Genomic DNA, 25202 nt, shown 5'->3' with positions numbered 1-25202 from the left:
CAAGTGTCTGCTGCAAGCCACCGCACCTCCAGACAGGGCTGGAAGGCCAGGTAGTGGTCGGCCCTCAGATGGCCCACCCACACTCTCCCCACGGTGCCAGAGAGCCTGGGACACCTCCTCTTCAGGATCAGCACTGCCGACCTCACAAACCACTTGTCTGCGCACTTAACCTCTAGGGGAAATCCAGAGCTTGCCTCTCCTAATTCCTACAGAAGAGGAAGGATCCAGACCAGAGAACAGTCCGGGAGGGACAGAAGCGAACCTCGATGCTGAGTGTTAGAGCTCTCACTGGGGGCAGTGCAGGGCATGTGAGAGGCAGAACTGCCGCGTTTCCTGCGTCTCTTCCTTTCTCACAGCTGCTGTTGTAAGGACTTAGTCTTGCCTGTCCTGCCTAGGGGCCAAGGGAAGGGGATTCGGGATTCATGGTCTAGTTTCCAGAGTAGGGTCACACAAGGATTTGGCCCCAAAGCCCCAACTCATAATAAAGTGTGTGCTTAGCACCTCCTCAATGTCCTTCCTCTCTTGCCCTTGGGCCCATGATGGTGGAAGCTGGGGATCCAGGCCTGTCTCTGTACAGACAGGAACCTTAGGGTTCATAGGTCAGAGCAGAAGTCACTTCTATGCTGACAAGAAAATGACTGGGATTCAACTGAGATCCCGGTAGAGAACCTAAAGCTCTCTGCTCTCTGCCCTCTGAAGTTAGGTCCAATCCACCCCATTCCATACACTGACATTCAGAGAACTTAAAAGTGCCCAAGGGAGGGGCAGCACAGGGACCAGCCACTCACAGGGCATCTGTCCCTTCCTGACTTTTTCACACGTATTCCGGCACCACCTCTGAACCTCAGACCCAGTTACCACCCTCAGGCAGCTCACAGTCTGACATGGGAGACAGTCCTGAACATTTGGTACAGAGAAGCATCTGGGACCCGGGGGAGCACAGAGGCCCCCCAACCCAGGAAGGTGGGAGAGGCCAGAAAAGGCTTCCTGGAGAAGTGAATAGAAGCCTCCCAGGTGCACATCAAGCATTTGAGAAGCAAACAGCATGGCCAAGTGCTCTCCTCTCCAGCCACTACCCCCCAACCACCACCACCAACAAAAACTAGTTAAACCTTCCACTTCCAAGTTAGTTGTTGCCTGTCCTAGAGTCATCCCACCTCCATTCAGTGTCACTCTTAGAGCCCTGGGTAAGGGTCAGTCCCAAAATTCACTTATTTCTCCACCAGCACACCAGGCAGCTGCCAGAGAAGGTCCCAGAGTTCACTGCAGATAGAGTTACCATGGATCTTGGCTACTCGTAAAGCACACATGTGGCTGGCATCCTCATGTTGGGCGGAGGTGGCAGGCAGGGCTGCTCAGGTCTGATGGATCACAGGAGGCCTGGACTCTCTGGAAAGTCTCCCTTGACAAGGAAACAGAGCAGCAACAGAAGGGACCAGACTGCACAAAGGGGCCCCTGACCCGTGGCTGCAGGGAAAACAGATTTAAGGGCAAAGTAAGGTACACAAAGAAACAAAATGAGGAACAAGCAGAATGAACAGGAAATAATACAAAAGGTGTGATGGCAGACAGAAATGAAGAGACAAAGGAAAGTCCCAGTTCCCTTTCCAGAGGTCATGCGGTCTAGCCCCCTGCTTCCTATTGACACAAATGACACACTGAAGGGGAGAGTGATGCACAGGGTAGAGAACCAAGTGGAATCTAGTAATGCTTCCTCTGCTCCTCTGCCTAAACCCTGGTAGGAGAGGTGCTGGTGGACTGGGGGAAAACATCCTCAGCTTTTCCCGTGCTTGAGATCACATCATCAGAACTTAGGGAAGCTGACTTGGAGGCTGGAGATCACTGACTCACTCTGTCACCTCGGGCAAGTCACTTCTGTCTCTGGATCTCACTTTACTGTATAATGAGGGTAATTCTCCCTGGTCTGCCTCTTTTCCATTTCAACCCCAATGTGAGATGGTGTCTGGGGAAGGTGGAGTCCAGCTGGTGAGGAGGTTCAGAGTTCAACTCTAGAGCCAGGCTGTCTGGACCCCACCCCTTACTAGCTATGTGTCTAGGGCTGGTGCCTTAGTTCCCTCATCTGTGGAACAGGGGTGTTGACAGTACCTACACCACGGATCACAGTGAAGATTCATAGAATGGTGTGCCTGGAACTCTGATATGTCTTGGAGAATGGCAGGAACAAGTGGAGGCTAGGGCTCCTCCTACCCACTGTTCACAGAGCCCCGAGGGAGGATGGACCCAAGGAAGTGGGGAGGCTACAGTTTCTTTCCTGGGAATGGCCTGTTCCAGTCGGGTCCCCTAGGAAAGCCTGTTCCCAGTTGGAGAAGTGGCCCAGGCAGGTCCTGGCACTGCAGGTGTTTAGGGGAAGAGAAGAGTTACAACTAAAAGGGACCTGGGGTTCACCTCATAGAATACACTTATACATACAGGGAGACTGAGGCCCAGAGAGGGAATGATTGCTTACAGAGAGAGTTAGGGCAGAGCCTGGACTAGAGTCCAGGTCCCCAGCACCCAAGGCCTGACCTGGACTTGGAAGGTGGTTTAGGGAGCCCTGAGAGCTCGGTCACAGAAACTGACAGTGGTTTCTGTAGCTGAAGGAGGGGAAGGCCCTGGAGGACTCTGTGGGAGCAGCCCTTCCCTCCTCCACCTCAGTGCAGGGGTCTCTCTGGAGCCTGAACTAGTGGTCTCCTGCGAGGGAGCAGGCAGCCCTGGACAGAGGGGCAGGTGTGTCAGCTTGCGTGGCCTCCACCCCATGCACACATACACACCGTCTGGGAGAGATTAGCAACCCTTACATGTGTCTGCTTAGTCTGGGAGAGATTAGCAACCCCTACATGTGTCTTCTTTGGAGAGTTTACTTTTTTTTTTATTAGAAGGGGATTGTTTTCCTTTTAAGAGAGTATCTATCCAGAAAAGGGATCTTTCCTTTTAAGAGAGCACCCAGACAGCGTGGTCATCCTGGAACTGAGCCCCACAGATGCCTGCAGCCCTTACCTGAGTTGTCCAGACGGCAGGGCCCAGACTTGCACTGATTGTCTGTAGGAAGAAACAGTAAAGAATCAAAGGTTCAATAACTCTCAGGACAGGAAGGAACCCAGGGCCCTGTGGTCCATCCCCGACTTGCTGTAGGAAAAACTGGTGCATTTTCTCCTAACTCTGCTTCCTTAAGATGGGAACTCCCTTACCTCAGTTTGACTTGACCCAGGAGCAGCAGGAGCAGCCAGCTCACAAGTCCAGTTGGGGCACTCCTCTTGCTCCCTTGACCTATAGCTTTGCCTCCCTACACCCACCTGTCCCTCTTCTGTACCTTGTCCCAGCCAAGAAGGGGCTAGTTTAATTCTTTGTATATCTTCCTCACTTTCTGTCAAAGCTGTCCAGGCTGGGAACTGAAGCCCCTCTGGACCTGCTCCCATTTTAGACATGGTCCACAATGCCAGCCAACAACCTGCCTCTAACTATGACAGCTGGACCTCACAAGGCCCAGGGCACTGCCCAGCCAGGACCAGCAGCCCACAGCCCCTTCAGAGATGAAGAACCGGGGTCTGTCTGCATGACTCCTCCGCCTGGTCCTGGGGGCACGGACAGGAAGAGTATCTGAGACCTGCCACAGCCTGAGCTGGAACTTTGGGCACAGCACCCAACTACAGTCTCACCCCAACCTGCACCCCACCTAGCACACATGACAGCATAGGGATTCTGTTTAGTCAAAGACCTGTGCTCCTTTTGAAAACCAAAGTTGGAGCTCTTACTCATTTCTGGCAACAGCAGTGGGTGTCAGTACTGTGGCTAGAATTAACTCCATTCTGGCTTCCAGCTAGGAGAAAAGCCTGACCAGGTCTGTTTGGCCCTTCAAATGGCCACAGACACCTGCCTTGGTCAGGAAACACTCATTAGCCTCCCAGCAGGCAAGTGGCCAGCTCTGGCTTAGATACCTCCAGGGACAGACTCATGTTACTTCAAAAGTGTGTCTCTCCTAGATGGAAGGGGTTGGGGTACAGGACTGGGTCCCCCCTACTGCTCATTTGTTTTTGTTTTTTTTAAATTATTGTTTACTGACAATTCACATGGTCACCCAAGAGCTCTGATGAAGATGTACAATGACATTATGCTCATTTGTTTTTAATATTTATGTATGTATCACCTGAAAATGGGATAGGGATACCCACCCTCACAGGTGCTGCCCCGCACCTGCCCTGCTTACCTCTGATGTACTCACAGTTGTACATGCTGCGCTTGCCTAGGGACCGGAGGTAGATGCGGGCGGGGCCCTGGGCCGGTCTGCTGGCATTGATCACCTGGAAGGTCTCAAAGGGGGGGATTAGTACCTCCTCCTCCCCTGGGAAGAAGGAGTAGCCCCTGATAGGGACTCCGAGGCAGGTCCAGATGCCAAACAAGGTGTCCTCACCAAACTGCTGGGCTGCCACATTCTGCAGGGATGCAGAGGCAAAGCCCCCCAGCCTTACAGTGGCCCCAGGCCCTGCTGGCCGGAAGCGCAGGCCATGCACCCCTCGGAACACCTGGTGGCACTGGGGCGGATGCCGGCCCCTGCCCAGCAGCAGCAGGGCATCAGTCAACAGGAAATGGAGGGTCTTGAAGGAGAAGCGGTGGAGGTAGTGGGCCCGAGAGCGGCCCGCCTCACGCACAGCTGCGTTGAATTCCTTGTGCAGGGGGGTGTTGGCTGTGTAGGCCAGGAGAGCCACCCCATGCTCATCACGGAAGCCAGGGGGCAGCAGAGGCAGACGGGTAGGACTGAGGCCCCACTCTGGCCCCCAGGCCCTGCGCGCCTGCCATTGGCTGCTTGCCAGCGCCCAGCCTTCTGCATATACTTTGTTAGTCTGGAACTCTGTGTGGTTGAGATCCTGGAGAGCGGCTGTCATAGCTGCTGAACAGCCAGTGTACTGGTCATCAAAGGAGGCTGGGGCCATGTCCAGGGGCATTTCTTGAGAGAAGAGGTCCCGTCGTGTGATGGGGAGACTCTGGACCTAAAGGAAATGCAACAGCAAGGACAGAGAGGATGGGCCCCAGGAGAACAGAAGCCTATCATCCAGCTTCCCCCTCCACTGAAGTGGGAAGGGTGCTCAGGACCCCAAACAAACCTGGACCAGGAGGGGATTGGGAACAATTAGCTGCAGACTCCTGGAGACCAGGGTCTGGGGCTGTCCCCTCAGACTGAGTCAAGCCCAAGGGAAGCATCAGGCATTCTTTTCTCCTTCCAGAGTTCAGACAAAGCCGACAGCTCAGCTCCTGCTGGCCTGGGGACAGGAGAGGATGACCGTACCTGAAGTGTTTCTATGAGGCCCATGGACACAAGCAGCAGAGACATCATGACAGGAGTCTGCATGTTGGAGGTATCCCTGGACATGTTACTGTCTCTGTCTGGGTCTCGGTTTTCTCATCTGGAAAATAGGAATGTTAATCTGTATAGTTTAAAAAATGTTACTTGACACTAAGTGTGTGTCACTCCCAGTTCTCACCACAGTCACCACATAGAAATGGAGGCTTGGAAAAGAGAGGGAGAGAACCCTTCCTGCTGGAAGGAACATGGGAGACTTCCTAGAGTGCACCGTCCAGCAGTGCGCGGGTTGGACAGGAGGCAGGCCGGGACTGTGTCTCTGTTAAAGCTCTTTACTACAGCATAAGCAAGCAAGCAAACTCTAATCTATCTCTAACCTCACTCTGAGAGGACGCCCCGCGTTGGGCGCCAGATGTAATGTGCCACTCATCTTATTTAGGTGAAAGGAGAGAACAAAGAACACAGACAACACAGATAGACAGACAATGGCTGCAGCAGCCCCGATGTGGCGCAGCACCTTTATTTTTATACTGCCTTTCTCTGACCTCAGCCAAGTGCTATACTCATCTTTCCCTTCTCAGGGGAGGGGGCAGGCCAGAAGCAGGAGCGGTGTTCTACATCAAAGCATAAGGAAGCTCTGTTTGTGGTTAGGTGGATTCCGGGTACGCTGCTGATAACACAGGACTTTTCTGGGAATAGGGGAACTGCCTTGAGTGCGGTTGCAGCTTGTGAGAGGTCAGGGATGACCCAATGCTCTGGCTGGTTGGGCACGGCTCCCAACACTAGAAGAAGTGATATGTGAACAGGGTCTTGCAGAATGAGTAGGAGACTAAGCCTTTCATCAGTGGAGACTGGGATAGTAAAGATTGGTGTTTGGGGCAGCACGAATGAGAAGAGCTAAGGTACTGGATGTAAAGAGCAGACGTTTTGTCTAGAATGAGAGAGCTTGCAGTGTGGCAATGTTGGAAAGACTGAGGCCAGTCATGGAGGATTTTGACTGCTATGGTGAGAGGTCTGGGCTTCACCTCATGGGGAACCAGGTTGGAGTGGTCAGCAGGTGGGGCCACAGCAAGACTCCAGCGATAGGCATAGCACCGGGCTTGGAGATCTAGGGGTTTGCCCCTCTCACTGCATTCCTACTGAACCTTCTTTCCCTAAGCCCTCAACCTATTCTAGGGCAGGGACAGATGTAACCCTAGGAGCTGGGAAGGGGAGGAGAGGAGAGAGGGTACCTGCCTCCAGGAAGTGGGAGGAAACCACAGGCCTCCTGCACCCTGTGAGTGGGCATGCTGAGGGCTTGCAGTGGCTTCAAGAAAGCATCCCAGATTTGGGTCAGGCCTGGAACAGTTTCTAGGTCAGTGTTTCTTTTTTTCTGTTTATATTGTTACAAAGTAATGCATGCCTGTTGTGAAAAAAAAGCGTATGTGATTTGAATCACAAAGGCCAAGTCCCCTTTCTTCTTCCTCTCCTCTACACCCCCTCCTCACTCTTACCACACCTGCTGCTATTGTCAGGAAATCCAATCCAGGAAGGTCTCTCTCTGCGCAGTGGGAAAGACCTCAACCCTGGAGAGGGTTGTCAACTCTGATCAGTAAGGAATTTCTGAGTAGGTCAGGCAGGTAGAAGCAAACAGTTTATAAAAGTGAAAGTACACACTCAAAGAGGGAGTGCAGGCATGTGGAGAGATGAGCATCCATGGGGTGTCTAGGTTTGAGTTCTTAGAAAGGGTCTGGTTGACTAAGGGGTAGAGTCTTCTGGGAGTATTCATGTGTGTGGGGCTGGTAATTTGCCTAGTGGGCTGGGCCGTGCATGCACAGTAACATTCCTTTGGTGCATGTACAGTTGGAATATTTTAGCATATACCCTAATACAAGAAATACAGCTGGTGGAGGGGCTCAAGATGGCGGCGTGAGTACGGTGGTGGACATCTCCTCCCAAAACCATATATATTTTTAAAAATACAACAAATAGAACTACTACTAAAAGAGAGACCAGAAGATACAGTACAACAGCCAGACTACATCTACATCTGTGAGAACGCAGCATCTGACAAAGGGGGTAAGATACAAAGCCATGACCCAGCAGGACCCAAGAACTCCCACCACACCAGTTCACCGGTGGGAGGAGAAGAATCAGAGTGGGGAGGAAGTGGAAGCCCAGGACTGCTAAATAACCAGCCTACTAACCTGCACTGGTAGCACACACACACATTGCATGGTGTACTGGATATTAGAGAAATGGAAAAGTAAAATTGGAGATGGAGACTGCAGGCGGGTCCCCACAGCTGGCTCCCCTGGGAGAAAAGAAAAGCAGGCACTTTTTAAAAGTCTTAAAGGGACAATGGCTTAACAGCTAAACAAAATCGTCCAAGCACACATAACCTAGCAGGCTGCAAATCTTGAGGAACTTCGGGCTCCCTAACCCTCTGGGGGGTAAAGCAGCCGCAAAGCCCCTCACTGTGATAAGCAGCCTGCCATTTGTTCCCCTAGCCGGTGCTGCAAGCAAACCAGCTGACCCGCCACAGCTGCAGAGCAGCTGGAGAACAGCCCCGCCCACAGCAACCACCCATAGTCTCCTCTCACCATGCAGCTAACCCACACAGACCTAGAGGCTGCCCCTAGCGTGCAACTGCCCAGCACAGACAGAGGAAGCCAGAGCAAGGTCCGGAGGGCAGAAGGGGGTGCCGCTCTCGCAGGGGAACACACCCTATGCATCTGCCACCCCCCGTAGGACTCTAGGCTAGCCCGAGGGCCTCCCTGCCCATGGCACATCAGGAGATTATCCCAGAGGCTGCTCCCTATGTGCAGGTAACTGGCACAAGCAGCGGAAGCCTGAGCTAGGTATGGAAGGCACAAAGGAACGCCATTCTCACAGGAGAAGACACCCTACACATCTGCGACCCCCCACAGGGCTCTAGGCTAGCCTGATGGTGGCCCTGCTCATGGCAGCTCAGGGGATTATCCCACACACTGCTCCCAGTGTCCCAGTAAACAACACAGGCAGCGAAGAAGGGCAAGGTGACCAGCAAGCAGGAAGGGACATTGTTCTCCCAGCTGACATATGTGCTATCTGCCTGCCACCACTTCTATAGCCACGAAAATACAGAAGAATCTGGTCCAGTCAAAAATCACTCAGACAACCCCAAGGAGAGGGCCTAGTGAGATAGATATAACCAATCTTCCTGAAAAAGAATTCAAAATAAAAGTCATAACCATGCTGATGGACCTGCAGAGAAATACGCAAGAGCTAAGGGATGAAGTCCAGAGACAGATAACATAAATGAATCTATAGAAAGATTTAAGAGCAGACGGGATGAGGTACAAGAGACATGGAATAGAAATAAGAGAACAGGAATACAGAGAAGCTGAGACAGAGAGAGATAAAAGGATCTCTAGGAATGAAAGAATATTAAGAGAACCATGTGACCAATCCAAATGGAACAATATTTGCATTATAGGAGTACCAGTAGAAGAAGAAAGAATAAAAGGTATAGAAAGTGTCTTTGAAGAAATAATTGCTGAAAACTTCCCCAAGCTGCGGAAGGACATAGTCTCTCAGACCACAGAAGCCCACAGATCTCCCAACACAAGGGACCCAAGGAGGACAAAACCAAGACATATAATAATTAAAATGGCAAAGATCAAGGACAAGGACAGAGTTTTAAGGGCAGCTAGAGAGAGGGAAAAGGTCACCTACAAAGGAAAACCCATCAGGCTGTCATCAAGGGACGCAAAAAGATATTACATGCAAACAATAAGGAGAAAAAAGCAGGTGCAGTCCAACAAGAGGATATAACCATTATAAATATGTATGCACCCAACACAGGAGCACCAACATATGTGAAACAAATACTAACAGAATTAAAGAAGGAAATAGAATGCACTGCATTCATTTTAGGAGACTTCAACACACCACTCACTCCAAAGGACAGATCAACCAGACAGAAAATAAGTTATGACACAGAGGCACTGAACAACACACTAGAACAGATGGACCTAACAGACTACAGAACTCTACACCCAAAAGTAGCAGGATACACATTCTTCTCAAGTGCACATGGAACATTTTCCAGAATAGACCACATACTAGGCCACAAAAAGAGACTCAGTAAATTCAAAAACATTGAAATTCTACCAACCAACTTCTCAGATCACAAAGATATAAAACTAGAAATAAATTTTTCATAGAAAACAAAAAGACTCACAAACACAAGGAGGCTTAACAACATGCTTCTAAATAATCGATGGATCAATGACCAAATTAAAACAGAGATCAAGCAATATATGGAGACAAATGACAACAACAGCACAACACCACCAACTTCTGTGGGATGCAGCAAAGGCAGTTCTAAGAGGAAAGTATATAGCAATCCAGGCCTATTTAAAGAAGGTAGAACAATCCCAAATGAATAGTCTAAAGTCACAATTATTGAAACTGGAAAAAGAAGAACAAATGAGGTCCAAAGTCAGCAGAAGAAGGGACATAATAAAGATCAGAGAAGAAATAAATAAAATTGAGAAGAATAAAATAATAGAAAAAAATCAATGCAACCAAGAGCTGGTTCTTTGAGAAAATAAACAAAATAGATAAACCCTAGCCAGACATATTAAGAGAAAAAGAGAATGTACATATTAACAGAATCAGACATGAGAAAGGAAAAATCATGACGGACACTACAGAAATGCAAGGACTTATTGGAGAATACTGTGAAAAACTTTATGCTAACAAACTGGATAAACAAGAAGAAATGGACAACTTCCTAGAAAAATACAATCTTCCAACACTGACCCAGGACAAAACAGAAAACCGAAACAGACCAATTACCAACAACGAAATTGAAGTGATAATCAAAAAACTACCCAAGAACAAAACATCCGTACCAGATGGATTCACCACTGAATTTTATCAGACATATAGAGAAGACATTATACCAATTCTCCTTAACCTTTTCCAAAAAATAGAAGAGGAGGGAATACTTCAAAACTTGTTCTATGAAGCCACCATCACTCTTATACCAAAACCAAGCAAAGACCCCACCAAAAAAGAAAATTACAGACCAATATCCCTGATGAACATAGATGCAAAAATACTCAACAAAGTATAAGCAAATCGAACTGAAAAATACATCAAGAGGATCATACCCCATGATCAAGTGGAATTCATCTCAGTGGTGCAACAATGGTACAATATTAGAAAATCCATCAACAATAACCACCATATCAGCAAAAAGAAGAACAAAAACCACATGATCATCTCCATAGATGCCGAAAAAGCACTTGACAAAATTCAACATCCATTCATGATAAAAACACTCAGCAAAATTAGTATAGAGGCCAAGTACCTCAACATAATAAAGGCCATATATGACAAACCCACAGCCACCATCACACTTAAAAGTGAGAAGCTGAAAGCTTTTCCTCTAAGATCGGAAACAAGACAGGGATACCCACTCTCCCCACTGTTATTCAACATAATACTGGAGGTCCTAGCCACAGCAATTAGACAAAACAAAGAAATATAAGGAATCCAGATCGGTAAAGAAGAAGGCAAACTGTCACTATTTGCAGATGACATGATATTATACATAAAAAAATCCTAAAGACTCCACTCCAAAACTACTAGAACTAATATCTGAATTCAGCAAAGTGGCAGGATACAAAATTAATACACAGAAATCTGTTGCATTCCTATACACAAACAATGAACTAGCAGAAAGAGAAATCAGGAAAAAAATTACATTCACAATAGCATCAAAAATAATAAAATATACCTAGGAATGAACCTAACCAAAGAAATGAAAGACCTATACCCTGAAAACTACAAGACACTCTTAAGAGAAATTAAAGAGGACACTAAGAAATGGAAACGCATCCCATGCTCTTGGCTAGGAAGAATTAATATTGTCAAAATGACCATCCTGCCTAAAGCAATCTACAGATTCAATGCAATCCCTATCAAAATACAAACAGCATTCTTCAACTAACTGGAACAAATAGTTCTAATATTCATATGGAACCACCAAAGACCCTGAATAGCCAAAGCAATCCTGAGAAGGAAGAATAAAGCAGGGGGATCTCACTTCCCAACTTCAAGCTCTACTACAAAGCCACAGTAATCAAGACAATTTGGTACTGGCACAAGAACAGTCCAGTGGAACAGAATAGAGAGTCCAGATATTAACCCAAACATATATAGTCAATTAATATATGATAAAGGAGCCTTGGATACACAATGGAGAAATGACAGCCTCTTCAACTGCTGGTGTTGGCAAAACTGGATAGGTACATGTAAGAGAATGAAACTGGATCATTGTCTAACCCCATACACAAAAGTAAATTTGAAATGGATCAAAAATATGAATGTAAGTCATGAAACCATAAAACTCTTAGAAAAAACATAGGCAAAAATCTCTTAGATATAACATGAGTGACTTCTTCATGAACATACCTCCCTGGACAAGGGAAACAAAAGCAAAAATGAACAGGTGGGACTATATCAAGCTGAAAAGTTTCTGTACATCGAAGGACACCATCAATAGAATAAAAAGGCATCCTACAGTATGGAAGGATATATTCATAAATGACATATCTGATAAAGGGTTGACTTCCAAAATATAAAAAGAACTCAGGCATCACAACAAACAAAGGGCAAATAATCCAATTAAAAAATGCAGAGAATCTGAACAGACACTTCTCCAAAGAAGAAATTCAGATGGCCAACAGGCCCATGAAAAGATGCTCTGCATCACTAATCATCAGATAAATGCAAATTAAGACCACAATGAGATACCACCTCACACCGGTGAGAATGGCCACCATCCAAAAGACAAATGACAACAAATGTTGGCGAGAATGTGGAGAAAGGGGAACCCTCCTACACTGCTGGTGGGAATGTAAATTAGTTCAACCATTGTGGAAAGCAGTATGGAGGTTCCTCAAAAAACTAAAAATAGAAAAATCATTTGACCCAGGAATTCCACTCCTAGGAATTTACCCTAAGAATGCAGCAGCCCAGTTTGAAGAAGACATATGCACCCCTGTGTTTATTGCAGCACTATTTACAATAGCCAAGAAATGGAAGTAACCTAAGTGTCCATCAGTAGATGAATGGATAAAGAAGATGTGGTACACATACACAATGGAATATTATTCAGCCATAAGAAGAAAACAAATCCTACCATTTGCAACAACATGGATGGAGCTAGAGGGTGTATTATGCTCAGTGAAATAAGCCAGGCAGAGAAAGACAAGTACCAAATGATTTCACTCATCTGTGGAGTATAAGAACAAAGAAAAAATCTGAAGGAACAAAACAGCAGCAGACTCACAGAACCCAAGAATGGACTAACAGTTACTAAAGGGAAAGGGACTGGGGAGGATGGGTCAGAAGGGAGGGACAAGGGGAAAAAAAAGGGACACTATTATTAGTGGACATAATGTTGTGGGGTGGGCACGGGGAGGGCTGTACAACATAGAGACGATAAGTAGTGATTCTATAGCATCTTACTACGCTGATGGACAGTGACTGTGTGGTGGGGACTTGATGATGGGAGTAGTATAGTAAACATAATGTAACTCATGTAATTGTAGATTATTGATAGCAAAAGAAATAAAAAAAGAAAAAAAAAGAAATACAGCTGGTACACTCTGATGTTCCCCATGGTGGGGTTACTTAAGGTCAGCTATACTCCTATTGCACATGCCTGGGGAGGGAAAGAGAAAATATTTTATTTTAAGTGGAAATCGACTTGGTAGGCATACCCTAAGAGTTTGTTTTTGGTATGTTCCTGTCTGTAAGCATCCTGGTAATTTTGTACCTTTTGATTTGAACCTGAGCATCCTATTACTTTGTACTTTTTTGTGTGAACCCTGAGTCCCTCTGCCCCCTATTCTAAACTGCCTCAATGTTACCATGATAACAGTATCCCTCAAGACCTTTTTCTGTGCACATACATATAATACTTAAATATATGTACACACATAGTTTACTGTATAAACTGTGTTTAGGCTGTTTTTTTTAAGAACATCATGTTTACTAGGTTCCCCCCGTTCACCAAGTCCCCCCCACATACCCCTTCACAGTCACTGTCCATCAGCATAGTAAGATTGCTGTAAAATCACTACTTGTCTTCTCTGTGTTGCACATCTCTCCCCGTGCCCCCCCACACACTATACATGCTAATTGTAATGCCCCTTTTCTTTTTTTCCCACCCTTATCCCTCCCTTCCCACCCGTCCTCCCCAGTCCCTTTCCCTTTGGTAACTATTAGTCTATTCTTGAGTTCTGTGCTTCTGCTGCTGTTTTGTTCCATCAGTTTTCTTTTGTTCTTATACTCCACAGATGAGTGAAATCATTTGGTACTTGTCTTTCTCCACCTGGCTTATTTCACTGAGCATAATACCCTCTAGCTCCATCCATGTTGTTGTGAATGGTAGGATTTGTTTTTTTCTTATGGCTGAGTAATATTCCATTGTACATGTACCACATTTTCTTTATCCATTCGTCTACTGATGGACATTTAGGTTGCTTCCATATCTTGGCTATTGTAAATAGTGCAGCAATAAACATAGGGGTGCATCTGTCTTTTTGGAGTGCTGCATTCTTGGGGTAAATTCCTAGGAGTGGAATTCCTGGGTCAAATGGTATTTCTATTTTGAGCATTTTGAGGAACCTCCATACTGCTTTCCACAATGGTTGAACTAATTTACATTCCCACCAGCAGTGTAGGAGGGTTCCCCTTTCTCCACAACCTCGCCAACATATGTTGTTGTTTGTCTTTTGGATGGTAGCCATCCTTACTGGTGTGAGATGATATCTCATTGTGGTTTTAATTTGCATTTCTCTGATGACATGCAATGTGGAGCATCTTTTCATGTGTCTGTTGGCCATCTGGATTTCTTCTTTGGAGAACTGTCTGTTCAGCTCCTCTGCCCATTTTTTAATTGGATTATTTGTTTTTTGTTTGTTGAGGTGTGTGAGCTCTTTATATATTTTGGATGTCAACCCTTTATCGGATCTGTCATTTACGAATATATTCTCCCATACTGTAGGATACCTTTTTGTTCTATTGATGGTGTCCTTTGCTGTACAGAAGCTTTTCAGCTTGATATAGTCCCATTTGTTCATTTCTGCATGTTTCCCTTGCCCGGGGCGATATGTTCAAGAAGAGGTCACTCATGTTTATGTCTAAGAGATTTTTGCCGATGTTTTTTCTAAGAGTTTTATGGTTTCATGACTTACATTCAAGTCTTTGATCCATTTCGAATTTACTTTTGTGTATGGGGTTAGACAGTGATCCAGTTTCATTCTCTTACATGTAGCTGTCCAGTTTTGCCAGCACCATCTGTTGAAGAGACTGTCATCTCCCCATTGTATGTCCATGGCCCTTTTATCAAATATTAGTTGACCATATATGTTTGGGTTAATGTTTGGAGTCTCTATTCTGTTCCATTGTTCTGTGGCTCTGTTCTTGTGCCAGTACCAAATTGTCTTGATTACTGTGGCTTTGTAGTAGAGTTTGAAGCTGGGGAGTGAGATCCCCCCCCACTTTATTCTTCCTTCTCAGGATTGCTTTAGTTATTTGGGGTCTTTGGTGTTTCCATATGAATTTTTGAACTATTTGTTCCAGTTCATTGAAGAATGCTGTTGGTAGTTTGATAGGGATTGCATTAAATCTGTATATTGCTTTGGGCAGAATGGCCATTTTGATTATATTAATTCTTCCTAGCCAGGAGCATGGGATGAGTTTCCATTTGTTAGTGACCTCTTTAATTTCTCTTAGGAGTGTCTTATAGTTTTCAGGGTATAGGTCTTTCACTTCCTTGGTTAGGTTTATTCCTAGGTATTTTATTCTTTTTGATGCTGTTGTGAATGGATTTGTCTTCCTGATTTCTCTTTCTATTAGTTCATTGTTAGTGTATAGGAAAGCCACAGATTTCTGTGTGTTAATTTTGTATCCTGCAACTTTGCTGAATTCCAATATTAGCTCTAATAGTTTTGGAGTGGAGTCTTTAGGGTTTTTATGTACAATATCATGTCATCTGCAAACAGTGACAGTTTGACTTTTTCTTCACCAATCTGGATTCCTTATATTTATTTGTTTTGTCTGATTGCTGTGGCTAGGATCTCCAGTACTATGTTGAATAACAGTGGGGAGAGTGGGCACCCTGTCTTCTTCCCAATCTCAGAGGAAAAGCTTTTAGCTTCTCACTGTTCAGTCTGATGTTGGCTGTGGGTTTATCATATATGGCCTTTATTATGTTGAGGTACTTGCCCTCTATACCCATTTTGTTGAGCGTTTTTATCATGAATGGATGTTGAAGTTTGTTGAATGCTTTTTCAGCATCTATGGAAATGATCATGTGGTTTTTGTCCTTTTTTTTGTTGATGTTGTGGATGATGTTGATGGATTTTCGGATGTTGTACCATCTTTGCATCTCTGCGATGAATCCCACTTGGACATGGTGTATGATCCTCTTGATGTATTTTTGGATTCGGTTTGCTAATATTTTGTTGAGTATTTTTGCATCTACGTAGTTTTCTTTTTCGGTGGGGTCTTTGACTGGTTTTGGTATTAGGGTGATGTTGGCTTCATAGAATGAGTTTGGGAGTATTCTCTCCCCTTCAATTTTTTGGAAAACTTAAAGGAGAATGGGTATTATGTCTTCTCTGTATGTCTGATACAATTCTGAGATAAATCCATCTGGCCCCGGGGTTTTGTTCTTGGGTAGTTTTTTGATTACTGATTCAATTTCGTTGCTGTTAATTGGTCTGTTTAAATTCTCTGTTTCTTCCTGGGTCAGTCTTGGAAGGTTGTATTTTTTCTAGGAAGTTGTCCATTTCTCCTAGGTTTTCCAGCTTGTTAGCACATAGGTTTTCATAGTATTCTCTAATAATTCTTTGTATTTCTGTGGGGTCCGTCGTGATTTTTCCTTTCTCGTTTCTGATTCTGTTGATGTGGATGTGTGTTGATTCTCTTTTTCTCTTAATAAGTCTGGCTAGAGCCTTATCTATTTTGTTTATTTTCTTGAAGAACCAGCTCTTGGTTTCATTGATTTTTTCTATTGTTTATTGTTCTCAATTTTTTTTATTTCTTCTCTTATCTTTATTATGTCCCTCCTTCTGCTGACCTTAGGTCTCATTTGTTCTTCTTTTTCCAATTTTGATAATTTGACATTAGACTATTCTTTTGGGATTGTTCTTCCTTCTTTAAATATGCCTGGATTGCTATATACTTTCCTCTTAAGACTCTTTTCACTGCGTCCCACAGAAGTTGTGGCTTTGTTTTGTTGTTGTCATTTGTTTCCATATATTGCTGGATCTCCATTTTAATTTGGTTGTTGATCCATTGACTATTTAGGAGCTTGTTGTTAAGCCTCCATGTGTTTGTGAGCCTTTTTGCTTTCTTTGTACAATTTATTTCTAGTTTTATACCTTTGTGGTCTGAAAAGTTGGTTGGTAGTATTTCAATCTTTTTAAATTTACTGAGGCTCTTTTTTGTGACCTAGTATGTGGTCTATTCTGGAGAATGTTCCATGTGCACTTGAGAAGAATGTGTATGCTGTTGCTTTTGGAGGTAGAGTCCGATAGATGTCTGTTAGATCCATCTGTTCTAGTGTGTTGTTCAATGCCTCTGTGTCCTTACTTATTTTCCGTCTGGTGGATCTGTCCTTTGGAGAGAGTGGTATGTTGATGTCTCCTAAAGTGAATGCATTGCATTCTATTTCCTCCTTTAATTCTGTTAGTATTTGTTTCACATATATTGTTGCCCCTGTATTGGGTGCATATATGTTTATAATGGTTATATCCTCTTGTTGGACTGAGCCCTTTATCATTATGTAATGTCGTTCTTTATCTCTTGTTACTTTCCTTGTTTTGAAGTCTATTTTGTCTGATACTATTACTGCAACACCTGCTTTTTTCTCCCTGCTGTTTGCATGAAATATCTTTTTCCATCCCTTGACTTTTAGTCTGTGCATGTCTTTGGGTTTAAAGTGAGTCTCTTGTAAGCATCATATAGATGGGTCTTGCTTTTTTATCCATTCTGTTACTCTGTGTCTTTTAATTGGTGCATTCAATCCATTTACATTTAGGATTATTATTGAAAGACATGTACTTATTGCCATTGCAGGCTTTAAGTTTGTGGTTACCAAAGGTTCAAGGTTTCCTTGTTTACTATCTTACTGTCTAACTTAACTCGCTTATTGAGGTATTATAAACACAGTCTGATGATTCTTTATTTCTCTCCCTTCTTATTCCTCCTCCTCCATATGTTGGGTGTTTTGTTCTGTGCTGTTTTTAGGGGTGCTCCCATCTAGAGCAGTCCCTCTAAAATACCCTGTAGAGGTGGTTTGTGGGAGGCAAATTCCCTTAACTTTTGCTTGTCTGGGAATTGTTTAATCCCCCCTTCATATTTAAATGATAATCTTGCTGGATACAATATCCTTGGTTCAAGGCCCTCTGTTTCATTGCATTAACTATATCATGCCATTCTCTTCTGGCCTGTAAGGTTTCTGTTGAGAAGTCTGATGAGAGCCTGATGGGTTTTCCTTTGTAGGTCACCTTTTTACTCTCTCTGGCTGCCTTTACCTCTCTGTCCTTGTCCTTGATCTTTGCCATTTTAATTATTATGTGTATTGGTGTTGTCCTGTTTGGGTCCCTTCTGTTGGGAGTTCTGTGTGCTTCCGTGGTCTGAACAACTATTTCCTCCCCCAGTTTGGGGAAGTTTTCAGCAATTATTTCTTCAAACACACTTTCTATCCCTTTTTCTCTCTCTTCTTCTGGTACCCCTGTAATGTGGATATTGTTCTTTTTGGATTGGTCACACAGTTCTCTTAATATTGTTTCATTTCTGGAGATCCTTTTATCTCTCTCTCTGCATCAGCTTCTATGTATTCCTGTTCTGTGGTTTCTATTCCATTAATGGCCTTTTGCATCCCATCCATTCTGCTTTTAAGTCCTTCTAGAGTTTGTTTTATTTCTGGAGTCTCCCTCTGTACTTGTTCCTTTAGCTCTTGCATATTTCTCTGCAGATCCATCAGCATATTTATGATTTTTATTTTGAATTATTTTTCAGGGAGACTGGTTAGGTCTATTTTTGCAGATCTTCTCTCGGGGGTTTTCTGTACTATTTTGGACTGGACTCAATTTTTCTTCCTTTTCATGGTGAAGCGGTGGCTGTAGGCAGTTTGTGGGTGTGTCAGCTTGGAGAAGAAAGTCCTTTCCTGCTTGCTGGATGCTTTGCCTTTCTGCGCTACCTGTGTTGTTTACCCGCACTCCTGGAGCAGCCCCCGGGTTAATCCCCTAAGCTTCTGTGGGCAGGGGCTCTGTCGGAGCAGCTCAGTGCCCTGTGGGAAGTGGCAGGCATGCCGGGTGCACTCCTCCATGATAGCAGTGCCCTTGCCGGGCAGCTGTGTGCTGACAGCAGCCTTTGGGTCTGGCCCGGGTGGCTGTGTGTTGGGCTGGGATTCCAGTCTGCTACTGGGAGCACAGTTGGTCTTCCTCCACCACTGCCGGCTCCCGCAGGCCGCTCCTGGGCCCCTCTGGGGCCGCCTCTGCCAGCGCCCGTGGACCACACTTGGGCCCCTCTGGCGCCACTGCAGGTGCATGGGGCCTCTCCTGGACCCCTCTGGTCCCACGGTGGCATGCACATGTGGGCTGCTCCGGGGCCTCTTGGTCACCGCTGCGGCGGGCTCACACGGGCCACTCCCAGTCCCCTCTGGCGCTGCCACCCCCAGCATGCGCTGCCGCTCTCCCACTACTGGGCCAGTGTGTTGTGGTCCACACCAGTTGCGGGAACAACTGGCAGGCTGCTTAGTGCCATGAGGGGCTTCAGAGCTGCCCTGCATCCCAGGAGATTAGGGCGCCTAAAGTTACCCGGGATTCCCAGCTGCTGGCTAAGTGTGCCGGGATGACTTCGTCCAGCTGTGGTTTCCCTGTCTCTTTAAGACTTGCAAAAAGCACTCGCTTTTCTTTCATCTCAGGGGCCCTGGTTATGGGGACCTGCCTGTAGGTTTTGCTTTTCTGTTTCTCTAATATCCAGCACCCCATGCACCATGTGTCTGTGCTCCAGGTGTGGATTTCTAGAGCCAGTTGTTTAGCAGTCCTAGGCTTTCACTCCCTCCCTGTTCTGACACCTTTCTTCCTGCCGGGTTCTGGGGTTGGGGAGTGTTTGGGTCCTGCCGGGCCACGGCTTGTATCTTACCCCCTTCGTGTGATGTTGAGTTCTCATAGATGTAGATGTAGCCTGGCTGTTGTACTGTATCCACTGGTGTCTCTTTTAGGAATAGTTGTATTTATTGTATTTTCATAAATATATATGTTTTTGGGAGGAGATTTCCACTGAACTACTTACGCCGCCATCTTGGCTCAGCCCCTGTGTTTAGGTTTTATTGTCATTTTTTTTTCAAAAAGAAAATGGAACAAGCTTTCATGTGTAGATCACTATAAACTTCTTTTCCAGGAAACATTGTATCATGGACTGACTTCCATGTTATATATACATGTATACCTTGTTCATTATAATGACAGCATTGGACTTTCACAGTATAGTCAGACCATAGTTCATTCACCATTTTCTTATTGATGGACACTTAAGTTTTCTCCTTATTTATTGACATTACTCATAATACTGCAGTGAACCATCCTTGTATATATATATACCCTCATCTACTTGTGCACATATTTTTATAGGAAAGGCATCAAGAAGTAAGATGATATTTAAATGATATAAATACTGTTTGTTTTGATAGGATTGCCAAATTGCCATCCAAAAGGCACCAGATTGCCCTCCCACCAGCAAGAATGAGCACGCACTCTTCTCTACATCTTTGCCAATACTGGATAATATTATTTCTTTTTAACGTTCATTTAACTGGTGGGCACAAATGATACCTACTTTTTAATTTATATCTCTGCTCACTAATAAGATCAATCATGACCTTAATGTTTAATATTTTAAAACTTTAATTTTCCTAAATGTCATACATTTTCATTTTTCAAAATTTAAATAGTCCGAAAGGCATACAGTGAAAAGACTTTCACTACTGCCAGAGGCAACCAATGTTCCCCACAAAGATACTCTCTGCACATAACAAGCAAATTCATAGATATTTCTTTTCCTTCTTTCACACAAGTGGTAATACAGTTAGTGTCTCGTTGTCTTTAGGAATCTAATGAAAGCTGAAACCTCTCTGAAATGGATATATGCACCTTCACCCAAATGTTAAATTTCAGGTGTTTTTGTTCCTGTCCCCAATCTCACCCAGGTGAAGCATCCCTGCTCCATAATCCCCTTTGGTTCTTGGGGAGGCCTACCTTTTGTTGGTTCAGTGACTGTTGGTTCTATGTGTCTGTAATTTTGTGAGTCTCCAAATCTATAATTGCCCAAATATAGTTTAAACTGAAGTGTGACCTTCTCTGGGCAATAAGGTTAGCAGCAGTTTTTATCAAATTCAACATGTCCCAGTTTTTATCAAATGCAGCATGTCCCAAACAACTCATTATCTTCTCTCTCTCAAAACCTTACTCATTTATACTCATTTATTCAACAAAAAATTATTGAGCATCAGGATTGACTGTCACGCACTGAGAAGAAAATTATGAAAAGCAACACCTACAACAAAACCCATATCCTTGCTTCTCTAAGGTCTTTTGAGGTGGAGATGGAGTTGGAGTAATTTCAAGTAGCACGTGATGCATGTTACAAAAGAAAGAAAAAGAGCCCAGTGGAACACTTGTACCAGGAGTGGGGCTTAAATGAAGAGCTGACCAGAGGAGGTACAGAGTATATAGAACTGAAAATGGCATCACATTGTGTTGTAAAGCATGAGACACCTCCCTTCACTTCCAGGATGGACTGCTAATGGGCAGAGTATGTGGCAGCAAAATCTACTGGATCCTTTGTCTGGAGTCTCTTGGAATTCACCAAAAGGCTTCTATAATAGATCCTCTTTTTCTTGTGGAGAATCAAGTCTATGAGTTCAAGTAGGGCTTTCCTCACTAGCACACCCCCAAGGGGCGAGTACATGACCCAGAACTGGTGCTGTAATTCCCTGGCTGTTGTGACTGGCTCATGGATGGACACATGACCCAGGCAAGGCCAATCAGGGTCTTCCTTGAGATTTGATATATGAATGCTGTACAAAAGAGTGTGTGCCAGACACTTGATTCCCCAACCCATATCCCCTCAGCTTGTGTTCAAGTCCACATGCAGGAAAGTTCTCATGCATGCTGACAGCTTCCCACTTCTAGTGTTCCACATATTTCTGTGTCCAAGGCTTTCTTCATCACCCTGGGAGCTTGTTCAGGGCAGCCCAGAATGCAGATTTAATGTTCCCAGGGACAACCCCCAACCAATGAGGGATGGCATTCAGATATTCTATCTTACAGCAGGTCCTCAGTGGGGTTCAGCCCCAGATGACCACAGTGGTCACAGTGTGCTCATTAAGACACCTTTTTTGGTTTTCTCTTTTCTCTCACTTTGCCACGCCCTCATGTGTACTTCCTGGGATCACCTTACAAATAAGCTTAGTACACCTGAGTCCTTGTCTCTGGGTCTTCTTTTGGGGAAACCCAAATCAAGAGAGAGGTTTTTCTCTTTGGATCACAAACCATCAGAATGTGGCCCAGAACTGTTGCAATGGCCTGCACCCCTTAATGAGCATGTGGAGAGCAGCCCTGAACCCAGCCTGCAACCAGGAGGTGCCTGTCTGAGGCAGACCAGCAGCCTGTAACAGAGCTGCCCAGGTAAGCCCACTTTAGCCAGTCTATAGTCCACCTGAAGATTCATGAGCATGAGAACAAATGCTTGCTTGCCACTGAGATTTTTGTGGCACACAGCAAAATGGTTATGCAGTGAAAACTCATTTGGCCAACTTATTTCTCAGTGCCCTGTTTCTGTCCTTCAGAGACAAGGCAATAAAATAGATAGGTGAGAGGCTTAGGATAGGGAAAGGATTGTGAAGTCAGCCTGACAACATTGAATCATTTGGCCTAAGGTATTGGTAGTAAGGATGGGCTCAGAGTTACTAGTTAGAATTTACTAGACAGTCTGATGGGATATAGGGGATGGGACAGAAGGAGAAATCAAGGATGACACTCAAGTTTCCATTCTCTAGGAGGGAAACACAGAGGAGCAGAGTAGACTTTAAAAGCTCATCTTGCACATCCTAGCACATAGTAGGTGCTCAATTAAAATATATTGAATGGATAATTAGATTTAATGGGGAAATGGTGAGTTCAATTTGGCACATGTGAACTCTCCAGGGGCAGATGTCTGGGAGGTAGCAATTGGACAATAAGAAGAGATATTTGAGAGTCATAGGTGTTTTGAAGTCAGGGAAGAGATGAGATCCCCAGGGAGAGGAAAGAGAGGTCTGAGGAGCAAAGAGAGAGCTGCATGAAGCCAAAGTGTGGGTGGGGTGGGATGCCCCTTGGTTTTTCTAGAGGCTCTTCACTTCCGGCCCTTGGGTCCCATGAGATACCATGGTATCCTTGGGATAAATTCCTCTTTAGTCTTCATCTTGCTAAGGGTGGTTCCCATTACCTTGCCATCAGAAGAGTCTCACGTAATATACCATCCCTGTTATTCACCCAGTCATCCAAGATTGTCACCTGTGTAGCCATTCATTCAGTCATTCATCAAACACTAAATTAGTTCCCAACTACTGCTGGCCACAATAAGAGTCCATCCCAGATGCTCCTTCCGTTTCCTCATCCCCTCACCCTCTGCCATAGCTCAGGTTTGCCCTGCCTTCTCTCTGATCTCCCAGCCTCCACAGTTACCCTTGCCGATCTGCCCTCCACAGACCAGGAGAGCAGTGTTCCTAAGACACAGCCAGTCATGTAGCTTTACCAGCCTGAAAACCTTCTGAGCCAAACCTGACTGGATGAAACATCTCAAAATACAGAGTGAAAATGCAGAGACAAAAATTATAAAGGAAATGAGAACATATCAACAAAACCTCCCCTCCACACCCTCAGGACAGAGTCCAGCCTCCTCTGCTGGCACTGAAGGTCATCTGGGATCTGGCCCTCCATGACCTCTTCAGCCTCGGGCCCCAGGACCCTCTGCTTGGCTTCTATAATACAGAACAAAGTTCCAGGAGAAGCCGCACTGCTTCTCTCCCTGTGGCTGTACTCACATTGCCATCTGCTGGGGATACCCTTCTCTTGCCACCCACTCTTCAAGGCTAAGCTTAGGAGTCACCTCCTCCAGGAAGCCCTTTTACTCCTCTGGGCTCAGAAATCACCCTGTGTTTTCCTCTGTGCTGTCCTCATCACACTATGCTGCTCTCGTGTGTTTGTCTTCCTTCCTGGCCTGTGAGTTCCTTGAGGACATTTGGGGCATTAATGGTGGAGTTTTAGGAGTCATTAGGAAAAGTTCATGGAATATTCTCTTAGTCTGCTCAGGCTTCTAACAAAATACCATAGAATGGATAACTTATAAACAACAAACATCCAGGCATAACCCATCCTGTGTCCCCAGATCTCAGCCTTGGGCCAGGCACAGGTGAGGTCTCCTGGAACGTTTGCTGAGAGAGTGAGAAGCTTTCCAGGTGCAGCTAACAAAATAGACCACTGGAGAGCAGGTAGATTGATGATTTCGGTGACCAGGGTTGGGGGGGAAATGGGATGGGGCCAGAGTGATGGGCAGGGCATGGGAGGCCAAAAGTGGAGAGACTGGGCAGCCCCTCTTCAGATCCCCGTTGCCCTTCTGTCTTTCCTCTCATCCTGCTCAGGGCACTTCTTATGTGTCAGTTTCCCCTCATCCAGGCCTCTGCAGAACAACCCTCCCCAGGAGTCCCCAAATTTCCCAGTGGCCCCAGTACATCTAAGTGTCCCAAACCTCTCCATCAAAGGTGCTGAATGTTTGCATTCCCCCCAACCCCCCGCCCCAGTTCATAAGTTGAAATCTTAATGCCTGATGTGATGGTGTTAGAAAGTGGGCCTTTGGGAGATGATTAGTTCAGAGGGTGGCACCCCTATGGATAGGAGTACTGATCTTATGAAAGGGACCACTCAAAACTCCCCAGCCCCTTCCACCACATGAGGACACTGAGAAGGTGCCATCTGTGAGCCAGGAAAAGGACCCTCACCAGACCACACTGGCACCCTGATCTCAGACTTCCAGACTCCAAAACTGGGAGAAATAAATGTTTGTTGTTTATAAGTTACCCATTTAGTGGTATTTTGTTAGAAGCCTGAGCAGACTAAGATAGAATATTCCATGAACTTTTCCTAATGACTCCTAAAACTCCACCATTAGTGCCCCAAATTTACCCTTAAAAAAAGCTTTTCCTGTCCAGCACCCAGGAGGAGGGTGGTGTGCCCCTTACCTAGGCCTTCTCCAGGGCGGGAAAGCTGGTCTTGGTCTCCTGAGATGGCCACCAGGGGAGGGGAAGGCAGGTTTCTCCTTTATACTGTCAGTCCTCCACCCCTTGTACCCACACAGCTGCTCAGAAATGTGATACTCCCCCATCTATTTCTGGATGTCTCCTAGCCTCAGGGACACCAGCCTCTGCCCAGTCCACCGTGGGCCAGCTCTCTTCCCAGAAAGAAGGGAATCCCTAAGGCTAGAGAGCAGATGGGCTGAGGTACTGGGGATCTGGGCTGGAGCAACTGCCTTCCCACTGGGTTTGGTCCTGTGCTCAGAATCCCTGGCTTCAGAGAGTATCTCCTTACATTTTGTTCCTTTCACATGAGGACAGATTCCTGGATGAAGGAGGCTGAGTCTGGGTCCCAAGTCCAGCACTAATTTGCCTTGTGATCCCGGATGACTTCCTGCTTCACTCAGGACCCTGTTCAATGAATTGATTTCACTCAGTTTCTTGGGACCTTTCTTGGGGATCCAGGTCTTAGGATAGGAGAAGAAATTCCCCAAAGCCAGAGGGTAGGGAGAGGACAAA

General features: G+C 45.4%; 1 protein-coding gene across 2 annotated transcripts; it reads right to left on the bottom strand.

Annotated features, from left to right (window-relative positions):
- ART1 (ADP-ribosyltransferase 1) lies at window positions 1-24715 on the bottom strand. Of its 2 annotated transcripts, XM_073216056.1 has the most exons (6): window positions 24633-24702; window positions 7483-7589; window positions 5282-5399; window positions 4205-4985; window positions 2998-3039; window positions 1-1467 (listed from the first exon to the last, which is right to left on the bottom strand). In XM_073216056.1, exons 3-6 carry the CDS (start codon window positions 5363-5365, stop codon window positions 1370-1372), a joined length of 1005 nt encoding a protein of 334 aa, XP_073072157.1. In that variant the 5' UTR covers window positions 5366-5399; window positions 7483-7589; window positions 24633-24702; the 3' UTR covers window positions 1-1369. The 2 variants fall into 2 exon arrangements, with proteins under 2 accessions (XP_073072157.1, XP_017520592.2); XM_017665103.3 differs by lacking the exon at window positions 7483-7589 and having other exon boundaries at window positions 2-1467; window positions 24633-24715.
- Window positions 24716-25202: the final 487 nt, after the last annotated feature.

This window comes from Manis javanica, chromosome 11, assembly GCF_040802235.1.
Source record: "Manis javanica isolate MJ-LG chromosome 11, MJ_LKY, whole genome shotgun sequence".
Lineage (NCBI taxonomy): Eukaryota > Metazoa > Chordata > Mammalia > Pholidota > Manidae > Manis > Manis javanica.
This window is presented reverse-complemented; position numbering and strand designations above follow the sequence as displayed.

Bases quoted from the DNA above. Each gene is read 5' to 3' on its own strand.
- ART1 (XM_017665103.3), bottom strand. From the start codon at position 5,365: ATGTCCAGGGATACCTCCAACATGCAGACTCCTGTCATGATGTCTCTG. The intron at 3,040-4,204 runs GTAAGCAGGGCA...TTCTTCCTACAG, and splicing joins CAACTGTGAGTACATCAGAG to ACAATCAGTGCAAGTCTGGG. The intron at 1,468-2,997 runs GTAAGGGCTGCA...TTTTCCCTGCAG, and splicing joins CTGCCGTCTGGACAACTCAG to CCACGGGTCAGGGGCCCCTT.